This window comes from Anser anser, assembly GCF_964211835.1.
Source record: "Anser anser genome assembly, chromosome: 1".
NCBI classification, from domain to species: domain Eukaryota; kingdom Metazoa; phylum Chordata; class Aves; order Anseriformes; family Anatidae; genus Anser; species Anser anser.
Window position 1 is genome coordinate 157353886 of NC_139720.1, and position 14165 is coordinate 157368050.

General features: G+C 40.7%; 1 protein-coding gene across 5 annotated transcripts in view; it reads left to right on the forward strand.

The window, feature by feature from the left end:
• Nucleotides 1-14165, forward strand: part of ABCC4 (ATP binding cassette subfamily C member 4 (PEL blood group)) — a 151669-nt gene that overhangs the window by 96088 nt on the left and 41416 nt on the right. For all 5 annotated transcript variants that reach the window (XM_083820072.1, XM_083820073.1, XM_083820074.1 and 2 more), the window contains 4 exons: nucleotides 4905-5055; nucleotides 5667-5786; nucleotides 9649-9759; nucleotides 11253-11353. In XM_083820072.1, the coding sequence (XP_083676198.1) occupies nucleotides 4905-5055; nucleotides 5667-5786; nucleotides 9649-9759; nucleotides 11253-11353 (483 nt within the window). The remainder of the gene's footprint in view (nucleotides 1-4904; nucleotides 5056-5666; nucleotides 5787-9648; nucleotides 9760-11252; nucleotides 11354-14165) is intronic.

A 14165-nucleotide genomic window follows, 5' to 3' on the forward strand; every position in this document is an offset into this window, starting at 1 on the left:
CGGTCGGTCCAAACAGTCTGGTTTGACAAAGCACGTCCAAAACCAAACTAAAACCAAAAAAGAAGCGTTCAAGGAAAAGGAGAATGTCAGAACCGGATCAGGGATTGATTGTGCGTGCAGTTATTTGGCAGAGCCAATGAGGAAATAATTTTAGCCAGGGGAAGGGGAGGAGGAAGGGGATGCCAAGCGTGTACGGACAGAGTGGGGTTTTGTAGTTTCTTGACCTGGCTTTGTTTCAGGCAGCAGAGCCTGACTGAGAGTGCCCTACGTTAATGCAGTTAAGGCTGCTAACTCGAAATCCTGTTTATGAACAGTTGCTGTTATTAAATTAGTATGGCTTCCTGGCAGTGTCCATGGGCTGATAAATCCTTGGAAGCGCATTTTAGGGTCCAGGGAAGAGGAGCTGGGGGGAGGTGTGTTTTGACTTCCACTTAAATGTTGATAAAAACCAGTGCTGGATCACTGCAGTTCTTGGGTGGGAATTGACAGCACGTTCAGTCATCAAAATTCAGGTGTCTGCCTGTTGGGCTGTAGATGCTTGGGCTGCAGTCAGAGGGCACCTGGTCGATACAGTTAGTTGAGTGTTTCAGCCCACTGTTGGGTCACTAAGTGTCCACATCAAGGCTAGCTTCTATCACTTTGTAAACTTAGGTAAATGGGACAGGAGCTTAGCTGTGTAGCTCACATGTGGACCCCTACATTCAGGTTTCTGAGTCTCAAATCCCACCTCGTGGGCTCCACTTGTGTTTTTCAAAGTCAAGCATGAAATACTGAGCTCGGGGCACAGCTGGTACAGAATGGCAGTGATCTGTGGGTGGAAGGGTGGACGTTCTTCTGAGACAGCTTGAACTCTCCAAATTTTACCTGTGCATTTCAGTCTGTTGACTTTAATGAATGGCTCCAAATGGTTTACAATTTCTTGTAAGATTTCTGTCATTAGCTAAATGGTGTAGTTTATGTAACAAAGGGAAAGGCTTATAGCTTGAGATTTGCAGATCTCATGTTTTTCCAGATTTTTATGGTTCTTTTCTTACCGTTTCATTACCTTGCGTTAAATGCTTTTTCTGTTGTGTGGTTGTTGTGCAGAAATACCTTGTTCTTCCTACAGCAAAACCTTTTGGAGACAGAAACTCCAGGATATCACTCAGAGTATCTGTAAGAGTTACAAATACGTAGATCATCAGAAGATGAAGGGAAGGCACGTGTTTCACACATGAATGTGCTGATCAGAGCATTCACTTCCCCAGAGGCGTATAGGAGGCTATGCTTGCTCTGAGGAGGACTGCAGTAAGACAGGAGGTTTCTTGAGGAAAAATAAGCTACAGTGAATGGTGTGGCTGACCAAAGCGTGAGGAAAGCCTCTCAGGACTTCTGCAAGCAAGGCAATGACCCCAACAGAAACAGCACAGGCTTTTCTATATTCTCAGGATAAAGTACGTGCTCTGAGGACTGGTCCATGAGTGTGACATTCTTCTTTCTCCAGGGAAACTGAAGCAGATTTGAACGTGGACACATTTGGAAGCAAATTAATTAGTTTTTCCCTCGCATCCAGGGCTTTTCAGTCCTGGTAGCATCTGCATCTGTTGATTTTTGTGTAAGATGGTTCTGTTTCCAGTACCGTGTAGATAGCTATAAAACATAATTACTCAGCTCTTTTTTTTTTTTTAATTTGGGTATTGTTTTTTGCATAGTCATTAAAAAAATACTTTTAAATGCTGCAATTAAGAAATACGATAAAAGGTGCTGATTTTATAGGCTGTATTTCTTTGATGTAGGGAAATTTCCTTTTGTGCTTAGCCTTTTGATTTTCAACCCTAAGCTGATTCTGCTAGACAAGGTCTAGATACCCAGCCCTGAGCGTTTCTTGCTGTGTAAACTGGCTACCTAGGTCACTGCTCGTCTCCAGAGAAGAGAGCGGTCTGACTGCTCGTGTTACCATTATCGTCAACCTGCTGATTTTCTTGGGTCCTCCTGCTAGCACGCGGCGATTCTGCTAGAAGTTCAGCCGAAGAGGTTGGTTGTCTGTTGTGAAACTCAGGAACTAGAACCTTTGCCTTACCTCACACAGTAGCTGCATGATTACAGTCTGCAAATAGTTGTGTCTGGCTTTCAGACTGCTTCATTAAGAGTTAATTTATATGCAAGTTTGGTTTTCCAAAAAACAACACACATGACTGATCCACCCTATCATAAATTTTTATAATGATAAGGTGGTGCAGGCTCATCTAAAATTCCTTCCAAAGGCGGTGTCAGATTTTTATTTTAGTCATCCTAACCATCTTTTCCTTCCCTGTATTTTCGTCGTAGCAAGGCTTTGTTTACATGAGCTGGATCCTAATAGTCCTACTCCCACCTCTACCGGCACTTTGCAACATATTGTAGATTATTATCACTAAAACTTCAGTTTAGCACCTTTTTTTTTTTTTAAGAAATGTTTTATTTTCCTCGTAATTCTTTTCCTTGAAGCAGCTTTCCTCGATGTTTCACTTTTTGTTTGTGGCTGATAGTGTGAGGAGGCAGAACAGAGACTGCTTTTCGTGCCTGCCTAGGAATCAGACGGATCGACTCTCAGTACAGCAGAGGTTACTAAGGGAGAAGGGGAAGGCAGGAGACATATAAACCAGATTTGGGAGTGTGTTGTCAGAGGGAAGGAACTGTCTTGGATCTCTGTTGAGGATGGAGGTGAGGGAGCCTTCAGAAATTAGGTAATGTGGATGGCTGAAAGGCTTGGCAGAGGCAAAGAGTAATATTGGGGGAAGCAGTGGTCTAGACAGTAGAAAATTTGAAGGAGGTCAGGAATCTGCATTTCCCTTCTTATCCCGTCTTCACAATAAAACCAAAATAGCTCGTGGGGTTCTGATGAATGCTGGAGAAGTAGAACGTGTAGGGAAGGGCTGACAGCAGCGCTGCTGAGGAGTCAGGGTGCTTTGTTTTGCTTTGTGCTGACATAACCATTCGCGTAATTGATCCGAGTGAAATACCATGCACTCTCACTGCCACCTTACCTCTCCATGATGAAATCTAGGTAAAATGTTTGCAATCTACTCTGTGTATCTAGAAGGTCGAACAACATGATGCCATCGATAAGTTCGCCCACTGATGAGCAGTGGAGTAGTACAATACAGCTTCCTTCAGAGCTCCTGCCCCACACCTACCCTGTAGCTATTTTCCTTAATAGATTTATGGGACCCTGTAATGTGCTTTGAGGATCTATGACATGCGAGGCTGTTACGCTGATAAATCTTCTATCATGAGCTAAGATCTTGCCTAGAGCCTAAGACTTAAATTGTGCTGACTCATGCAGTTGTAATGCATAAGGTGTGTGGGTTTGCTCTTTGGTCAGGTGAAATTAGGGTAAAGTCGGAGAAACCTCGAGAAAGCACAAATGTAGGGGAAAAGGTTGTGCTCAGTTTTGGTTGTACAGGGTGTGGGGAGGCTACCAGAAGCGTAACAGGAAACACATTGTTTGATATGCAGTTCCACCTAAAGCATTTGAAAAACCAGGTAGCTCGCTGCTATCCAGTCTGAGCTGTTTTGTTGCTTAACTTTTCCAACTTCATGCATCGATAATGGGACAGAAGCCTGCAAGACACACGTTCTCAGGATACGATGGTCTCTAATGCATTTTTGGCATCCAAAAGTCAAGCAAAGAGAAAATTCTGCTGGAATCCACTTAGGCATCATATGTGATGATGAAGAAGGTGGCTTCTATACAGTCTTTAAAGAAGAGATGTTTTGGAAAATACTGACAGCTCTAAAAAAATGTGTTAATGAATATAATACGAGAATTTAGCATTGAACTAGAATTTCTGTGGTCTGTTTTTTGTACAGGGTGGGTTTCTGTTTTGTGTGTTTCGTTGTGCGTTTGGGTTTTTTTGTTGTTTTGTTTGTTTGTTTGTTTGTTTTTTCTTTTTCCAGGAGCAAATAAGCACACACCGATTTCAGTATGCCAGCAATCCCCGAGCTGGTGTCCTGAAAGGAATTTGTGTGCAGATACTGTTTTTTTCACAATATATTCAAACCGAAAGTTTGATGTGAAGGATGTAAAATGGTCTGCAGTGGTCTACGTTTTTAACATAAAATTTGAAAAATTGGAAAAAAAAATTGAACAAAACAAAAATTGAAAAATTTGGACTGGGATCCACTGTCCTAAACAACGAAATTTCATTCCACCCTATATCTAGTTTTCTAAGAGTAAATTCAGGCCTAGCCCAGCCATCCATCTTGTACTCTTAAGTGAACCTGGTAGAACTAGCCTCTTGTGAAGCTTTTCATTGCAATGTTTGACATTTTCTTCTTATTTGTAATCTTCTTATTTGTAACATTTCACAATACAGTCCTTTGGAAAGAGAAAATTCACTTTCTCTGATACCATGTTTTCTTCTTATATGAGGCATAGTTGTTTCTGTTAAAGACTTACAAGTCTGTTGAAAGTCAGTCTTTCAGTTGTCAAGTCTTTTAACTGAAAATCAGTCTTTCAACTGTCTTTCTTTTTACCTGGAGTAAAAACAATCACTGATTCATTCACCAGATCGCTTGGGTTCATAAAAGATGATTTGTCTATTCCATTAATTACTTTCTATTTTGTTACAGCAGTCACAGAATAGCCCATACGGTGAGATGCTAATGTTCAGTCGATGAATTTTGTAAAGATGTTTCTTAAATAAAAAGCAATTAATAAGAAAACCATAAACTGCGCAATTAGTCAATTTATGTATTACTGTAAATTCTTCAAGTTGCTTAAAATTAGATGTAGTTCATGTTACGCAATGCATCCACTCTAAAATTTGGTAGTTTTGTTTAAACATTTAAGCGTTTCAATAGTGTTAAACAGTTTTATACATGTTCTAAATTAAGTTCTTCTGGCAAATAATTTTTTTTATTTTGTTTCTATTGTGTTGCAGACTCTCCTACAGATTTTTGGTGTGGTAGCTGTGGCTGTGGCAGTGATTCCTTGGATACTCATCCCCTTAATTCCACTATTTATTCTTTTCATTTTTCTTCGACGATATTTCTTAGACACTTCAAGAGATATTAAACGTCTAGAATCCACAAGTATGTAGCTTGGTGGGACTTGATGTTAGTTTGAACCCTGCTTACTATTATGTGAAATGCTAGCATTTTATAGACAATCCATCAAAGATTCTTTTGTTATGAAAATAGCTTCCTTATTGCCTTTCTTCTCAACCAGTGAATTACATGCTTAACTCCTGTTTCATGTAATGATAAACCTCAGGTATGTCAGTTTAACAATCTATAAGTAAAGTTAGTTATGAGCATGCTAAGTCACTGGTCTTACACGCATATACTAATGGTGTGGCTGACGTAATCTGATTCTCGTGCCTGACGTTAACTTGACTAGGTTAGGAACTATTAAGCATTACCAACAACAAACATGTTTGCCTCATGTCATTAATAAAGCTCAAAGAATTTCTTCAGTGACAGTAATTGTTAAAAATTGAAGACATTTTTGTATAGATTAATTTGCCTGTCTGATTCTGACAGAGTAAGAGGACTTTGGTCAAAGATATAGCATATTTATTCTAAAAGTATGCAGTACAGTAACTTGTATGGTTAAATACAAAGGATTAAACATTAGTGTGGTACAAAAAGAATTAAATGTTGCCTGTCAGCTATTGCTACGTTACTCTCATTTCCCTTTGTAGCTCGAAGTCCAGTGTTCTCCCACTTGTCATCATCCCTCCAGGGACTTTGGACTATTCGGGCTTTGAAAGCAGAGGAAAGATTTCAAAAACTGTTTGATGCACACCAAGACCTCCACTCAGGTTTGTGATGAATTGATGTGAAAAATCAAATGCTTGCTTTGTAGGAGGGAAATATCTTTTGCCCTCAGCGACATGTATATAATGTACATTAAAATCAGTAGGAGCTGTGCATTTGTCTCTTTAGGGTAAAATTTCTCTGTTAGAACAAAAAAGTTATTATCTGTCTAGATTTTGAGAGTTTACTTTGGGCTGTAATATAATTTGAAATACCCGTGCTTATGTTTTAACAATGTCTAAGATAAACATTTTAAAGTGTGCCTGATAAGAATATTTAAAGAATCATTTTGACATTTTTCTGGATTCCAACTTTAAGGGGTGTGGGGGGGATGACAAGTTATATTATGAAGTGTTTAATATTAAGTAATGTGCTAGGAGTGGGCAGAGATAATTAATATCTAAATGATCATCTTGGAAAAGTTCTGTAAATCCCTCTTCTTTTTTACTTTGAGTGGCACTCAGGGCTTAAACATAAAAACAGTATTAACATGACCAGAAGGTATAAAATATTAGTATTCTGCAAGAAAAGAAATACGATTTAGGTTTGCACTTTTTACTATCTGTCAATTAAATACTCCGTATTAGAATGTTCTTCAAGGTGCAGCAGAACGCAAGTTTGCAATTCGGTGTTTGTTAGGTAAGACCTTGAATTTCCTTGTCATAAAGTATACGAGTATATCCTGTGGCTTTTTTCTCATTTATGGACTGCTAAGTTTTCAGACCAAAACAGACCGGATGATCTTTTCTGACTGTGTGTTTATCACATGCCATAGAAACTTGCCCACTTAACTCTGTGTTGAGCCCATTAAACTGTGACTGAGGAAACACACCTTCCAAGGAGGCAGCTCTAGATTTGAATTTCCTGTTTTGTAGTATTTTCATCTTGCTACTTATTTGGCCAAATCAATTTCTCAGTAGCTGGTAGTAAGAGAACACGTAGTTGGTTAAATTTTATATTAAAAGGCATCTTTATAAACTACATATACAAGTTTCACTATACAAAGAGGACTGTGACCTTCTATATAAATCTTTTCTTGTATTTTAGGGTCAGGTCAAAGGAACATAAACACTGTTTTCCAATCTAGTTTATGCATCCATCTCTATCCAAACTGTCAGTAACACTCCTGCTGAGCAGCTTATGAACCTGCTTTTGAGATGAAACTTTAGTGCTTAAAATTGCCCTGTTTTGTGTACTTACATGCTTAATGGTGTTTTTCCCACTGAAGTATTTGGCGTATGCCACTTTGCTTAGTGTGCATGTGGTTTTAGGTCCTCAAACGGAACAGCGGGGGCCTGGGCAACAAAGGAGGCCAACAGCATCCCGAGCCCTGTTGACGGGAGCACAGGCAGTGGAAAGAGAGATGTGGTTATCCCCCTCATTTAGCATTTGTTAGACTATATCTGGAATCCAGTTTTGGAACCCCAAATATGGGAAACATGCTAACAAACAGGAGTGAGTTCAGTTGGAGGGGCCACTAAGCCAGTCTGGGGACTATGAGGAGAGGTCTCCCCGTGAGATGAGGCTGAGGAGACCAGACATTTCCAACATGAGAAGGAGAAGGGTTAGAAGGGACTTTATAGCTGCCTTCCAGTGCCTGTGAGGATGTTACCAAAAAAGACGGAATCAGGCTATTCATAGTAGTGCATGGTGGGAGGAGAGAGATAACAGGTGTAAGTTGAAAGGAGAGGTTTGCACTGGGTATGAAAAACTTTTCACCATGAGGGCAGTGAGGCAGAGGAGCAGGTTGTCTGAAGACATTGTGCAGGCTCCATCCACTGAGATAGTCAGAGCTCAGCTGCATAAAGCACGGGGCAGCGTGATCTGCCCTCAGAGCTGACCCTGCTTCGAGCAGGAGGTTGGACTAGATATCTCTTGATGTTGTTTCCACCCTGAACGTTTCTTTGATACTGAATGCGTGCAAACCATAGCTGATAGAACGGGATTAGCCTTTCATAGTAGCTCACAGAGTTGGAGTGTTGGCTTCTTAAGTGCTCCGAAGAGGTTTGAACTCTTTCCTGCATCACAGAAGGCTCTTCCAGCCAGCAGCGTTCTTGTTTAGTGCTTTTGCCTGGAGTAGTCTCCTCCACTCTATTTAAGGCTGAGCCTGGAAAGTGGAACACTCCCTTCAAACCCTGGTTCAGGGGTGGCTATGAATTTGATGTTAAATAACCTGTAGATAAAAAAAAAAACATCTAAAAGACTTGAGGTCTGACCGAAGCCTGAGCTTCCTTCCTGCCAGTGCAACATCTCTATAAGAGAGCTCTTGAGTCACCACAAGTTGCATCATGAAGAGTTTTTGTTAGTTCCCAAGAATGTCATGTTCCTGCACACAGTGGCCCCGATTACACAGGGAGATTGCGGAATGATCCATCTCCAGCAGACAATTTAGTGCACCTTCCTGTAAAACAGGATCAGTGGAGCAAAACCTTGGAGCTGAAAACCTACAACACAGGTGTCCCATTTCCTGGTCTTACAGCTATGCTCTTGCACTAAAAATGACCTTTCATGTCACCAGGGAGCTGTCATCGGCTCTATTTCCTGGGATACTCAGCTCCTGGGTTTCAGAGAGGTACTTACATTTTCTTGGTGAATTGCATTTCTCAAACGAGGTTTGTGACTTGATGTCTCTCTCCTTTCTGCATATATCATTACCTGAGCCTAGGGATATGACTGTCCGTTAAACCATACCCAGTATCTTTTGTTTAATGAAACCAGCTGCTAAATCAGGCACGTGCAGTTAGAGCTGATGTAAAGAGGTCACCAGCTCTGGCTTTGACCTGGCTGCCTGTTGTCATCCTCACTCTTTCCCCCCACTGCCCTCCAGGAGTTACCTGCAGTTCTGCTGGCTGAGTTGTTGATTTGATCACTCCATAACTCGACTATCCAAAATGATCTGGCATAAAAACAGACTTAACCTCCTCCCTTTTTTTTGTGGAAAGGATTTTTCTAGTTTGAATCTTCCCCAACGCTGGGCCAAGGAAAAGTTGCCCAGTTGGAACAGCACTGATTTTTAACATGTAGTAATGACAAGCAATGCAGAAAGGGTGGGATGGTAATCTTTTACTGGAACTTGGTAGCAGCTGGAATGATTCATCCAACTGCATCGTAAGCAATAAATAATGCCATACTTTGTTACGGCCGTTTGACTTCTGTTTTTGGCCTTGAGTTCAAACACTTTGCCTTCTGTATTCGATGTCTTTTGCTGCTGTCTCCTGTATCTTGTACTGCAGAATGTCTGTCTGGGATGGAATTTAGCACCAAATTGTGGACACCTAGGTGCAGGTGCCCTGTGGAAATGTCCACCTGTGAGCTTCTCCAAAAGTAGATACGTGCATTTGGCCACTTGAATAGCTCTGTAGCTCCACTGAATGTATTGAGTAGCTCTTCTCTGCCTGTAATGGGAGCTTAACCAGCTGCAGCTGTCTTCTAAAGACTTGGCTCTGACAGTTGTGTTGTGATACACTCTGTTTAAAAGCCTGTAGACTGTAGTCTGGCTACAACAAATGTAGTTGTTCTTCTGCTGTTTGTACAAAACTCCCATCCCAAGTCCACTACAGTGAGGGGAAGGCTTCCATTTTAAATAAATGGGCTGTGCTTCAGGCCTTGAATGTTCTTCTTTTTATTACTGTGTTTTATACTAGCCCTGGTTGCTGCTAGTGTGAAAACTAGGTCAGAGTATTCCAGGAAAACTGGACAATATTCTGATCATCATCTGCCCATAAAGATGTGCACTTGAAGATGACAACTTTAAATGGAGGGGGAAAAAAAAAGAAAGAAACACAATATCAACATGAATTAATTTATTATTATTATACAACTCAGTTTTCTAATGATCCACTAATGTCTTTGTAAAATACCATTTAGAGGCCTGGTTTCTATTTTTGACGACCTCGAGGTGGTTCGCTGTGCGTCTGGATGCCATCTGTGCCATTTTTGTTATAGTGGTTGCTTTTGGTTCCCTGCTTCTCGCCAAGAGTAAGTACAGATGTTAGAAAGAGTTCACCCATTAATTACCATGTATAGTGATGTCTAATTCTTTTTCATAGTTTACTGTTTCTAATTGTTTAAGGATTGTAATTAAGTTAAATGTTTCTTTCTAGATCATGATCTCTTCCTCAGTCTAGGGCATTGGGTCCGTATCTCCTTTTCTGCAAATACTGGAGGCAGTTCAGACATCTTCCAGGCTTAGGCATGCAACTACCATCATCCCCAAATGTGCAAACAAACTTGCAGATCTGTAGTCTTTGCTTTTGTTGAGATTCTGGCTTTCAGAGCAATAACAACAAATAAATCTTTTTCCCCACCTTTGCCTTTCTTTTTTAGCCCTACAGGGCTTTGCTTTTCATACTGAAACACCCACAGAGCTGCTTCTTAACAACTTTTTTCCTTTCTGCACATGGCACAGTAGGCCAAAAGGCAAACTAAAATTCCTAGGGATACTTGTCTAATACCTTGGATCAGCAGGATAGGCCAGTTGGAGAAAGAAAATCACCTTGTAATAATACATTTTATATTCACTGTCACTCATGAACTGTCATTAGTATATGCATCATCCAGGATGTAATTGGGTTAGATGTACTAGAACAAGATAGTCATCTAAAGTATGAAGGAAGAAGTAATTATCTTGGACATGAAAATTAGTGCTAATTTGCTGTTTTTGTTTCTTTTCTTTTTCTTTTGGACATGTTCTGTATATGCATGTGTGCTTTAAAATTTGAACACTGCTGCTTGACACTGAAAATTTTGAGCTAGGTTTGAATTTATTAGAATGCAAAAAGACAAGTCAAAACAATGGTTCTGAATCTTTCCTTGCCTCTGGATAAGGAGTAGCTCTCTTGAAGTCAATAGAGCTATGCTAGGATAAAGTTCAAGTTAGTTAGAAGACAATCATGCTTAATATTGGGGCAGACAAAATTAATTTATTTTACGAGAGCAGACCCACTGAACACAATAAAAGTTTATGTAAATAGGGGAAGAAATATTCTGTCCTATTATTTTATCTGATCACTTAAAACTGTGCAGAGTTGATATAAATGTTTGTAACTTATTTTGAAATCATTTTACAATAATTTTTTGCTTGGGTTTAGGGGCTGATGTAAATCCCTTAGAAAATGACTGAAAAATTACTAATGCTTAGTGGGGTAGGGATGACATTAGCAAGACGTGTAAGTATGGTTTTGAGATTGAGCCTCAGTTCCTAGATAAAGTGCAAAGCCAAGAATCAAGATTGTCTTTTCAGACATACAGATAATTTCCAAAGCTGAAAAAAAAATAAAATAAAAATGCTGCAAGTAGCTGTTCTGCCCGGAGCTACTCATCATCACACAGATGGTAAGGATGGTGTAACCAAACAAAATTCTGGCTGTGATACTTCCATCATGTAAGTAACCTCATGAAAGTGAAGGTAACTAGAGTTTTGTGTAATTACCAGTGTACCTATTTGATTCTCTTTTTCCTTTGTTCTGCAGCTTTGAATGCGGGGCAGGTTGGTTTGGCGCTGTCTTACGCAATCACTCTCATGGGAACGTTCCAGTGGGGTGTTAGACAAAGTGCTGAAGTTGAAAACCTGGTAACATTTACTTCTTCCTTTTTGCTTCTTGCTTCCTTTTTGTAGTTGTGACACAAAGCCTCAAGGATGGGATTCTTCTTAATTAACTTAGGACATTAATACCTTAGCAAGCAATTGAGGCACCACTTACAGGCAGCAGAGTAGAGAAAAATAGCCTCTTCTAGGGTATAATTTGTCTGACTGATTTTGAATGTCTATTCAGATGAATCATCCCTCTCCATTGATAGTAGGGGAGCCTTGATAATCACCCTTTACAGTAGAAAGGATTCTGTCTAGTTACAGTGGGGATATCTGCATTGCATGTAGCTAAAATTACATAAAATTAATCCCTGTATAAGTAAGATTTTTTTCTTAAAGATTTCTTAGATTTGGGATTTTTAATTTTTGTTTTGCATTATTGCATCTTAAAATTTTGTTTATATCTCTCATTGCAATTTTTATGGTCCTGTTAATTGCTGTAAAGGTTTAAACCTTAAATTGGTGCAAGTTAACAAATATTTGCAAGTATTTAAGCATATATTCTGCTGAGAGTTCGGTTTTGTTCTGCTGAGTGTGTTATTGAAAATAAACGAAGTAAAATACCCTCCACCAATTTACAATATTTACTAACGTGCTCTGTTTTGCCTATCTACTTTTGAAGTCAGTGTATAAAAAAAAGATTGTAAAAAGAACATGCTACGTAATAAGCATGCTTTTCTGTTTTATGTTGACAGTTGAAGGTTACGATTGTAATTACGATTTGCTGACCATACTGTAGGAAATATATGCGTTCCTTTAGTAAAAGGAATGAAACTGTTTGATAACAGATAAATCATAATGTTAGGTTTGTATTTATTTATTTTTGTCTAGCATGCTGCTTCTTCGGAGCATTTATCATGAATTTTCATGAATAAGGTAATGGTGACAGTCTTTGGTGAGAAATGGGAAGAAAGCTTTCAGGGTTTCTTTTTGTACCAGTTAGGAAGATTTGGAAGCGTAAATCTATGGGGTTCCTGTGTAGCGAGTTACTGTGTTTGAGGCTGTAATTCAGAAATGCCTTGGAGGAGGAAGACTCACCATTCACTAGCTGCCTTTGTTGTGGAATGGTGATCATTTTATGGAGCTGTGATTAGCATCAACTTCTTTGACAGGTGGATATCCAACACGAATCCCTTGTTATTAAGGACTGACTGTATTTGGGGGAGGCAAGAACAGTTCCTCTCTATTCTGCTCTGTTAGTCTTTCTTTACATGTTTTTCTTTGGAGCTTATTTTGTAATGTGGAAAGGGCAGGTGGCAGTGAGGTCAGAGAACTTTGCTGGTCAATGGCTCTGTGTTCAGGTGGAGGCCAGTGATGAGTAGTGTCCCTCAGGGGTCTGTCTTGGGATCAGTGCTGTTTAATGTCTTTATCAGCGACACAGACAATGGAATTGAGTGCACCCTCAGCAAGTTTGCAGATGACACCGAGCCAAGTGGACACAAGTCCAAGTGCAAGGTGCAGCACTTGGGCTGGGGCAATCCAAGACCTGAGCACAGGCTGGGAGAAGAACTCACTGAGAGCAGCCCTGCGGAGAAGGACGTGGGGGTGCTGGTGGACAAAAAGCTCGACACGAGCCAGCAGCGTGTGCCTGCAGCCCAGCAGCCAACTGCGTCCTGGGCTGCACCACCAGAGGGGTGGCCAGCAGGGGAGGGAGGGGATCGTGCCCCTCTGCTCTGCCCTGGTCAGGCCCCGCCTGGAGTGCTGCGTCCGGGGCTGGGCCCCAGCACAAGGAGGGCGTGGGGCTGTGAGAGAGGGTCCAGAGGAGGGCCAGAAAGATGCTCAGAGGGCTGGAGTGCCTCTCCTGTGGAGACAGGCTGAGGGAGCTGGGGGTGTTCAGCCTGGAGAAGGGAAGGCTTTGGGGTGACCTTATTGCAACTTTTCAGTACTTAAAGGGCTCTTATAAACAAGATGGAGAGCAACTTTTTGCTCAGTCAGACAATGGCAGGACAAGGGAGAATGGTTTTAAACTAAGAGGGGAGATTTCGATTAGATGTTAGGAGGAAATTCTTCACTCAGAGGTTGCTGAGGCACTGGCACAGGTTGTCCAGAGAAGCTGTGGATGCCCCATCCCTGGAGGTGTTCAAGGCCAGGTTGGATGAGACTCTGGGCAACCTGATCTAGTGGATTGCATCCTTCCCCCCACAACAGAGGGGTTGGAACTAGATGGTCTTTAAGATCCCTTCTACCCAAGCTGTTCTATGATTCTGTGATACTATGAACTCATTGCCTGGTAACTTCTGGCCTTAAAGCCACTCCAGGCAATGTAAGCCTACTAGATGTCTTTATGATGGCCTTTTCAGAATACACCTGTGTGTGGTTACAGTTAAGTAAAATGAATTGTACAGAATAGATGTATGGGTGAGGGATGCACACCAGAGCCTAAACAGAACTTCTGTTATTTTCCTGAGGGAGAAGAAAAAGTGTCTAGATAGTTCAATTTCTGTTTGTCATCCCTCCCACAAGACTAGGGACAGCAGCAAATGCTGCACTTCCTTCCTATCTGGTTTAAAATGCTCAGGAAAACAAGTTTTGCTGAGTATTAAGGCAATGATATGGTGAAAGCTATCTTGGATTTTGGAATTGCTTGTGACAAACATACTAAAAAGATTTGCTAGGGGTTAGTGCAGTGGTAATGAGGAAGACAAAAAAGGGAAAATGAAGCTGGTAACTTGATGCTGGTAGCTATCTTGGATCTGCCTGTAGTTCATATGGCATTTTCTTTTCTAGCTGTCTTCCTAACACACAGTGAAATGGTGTCATCTTAGCCAGGACTGACAGATAACTATCATAGCTT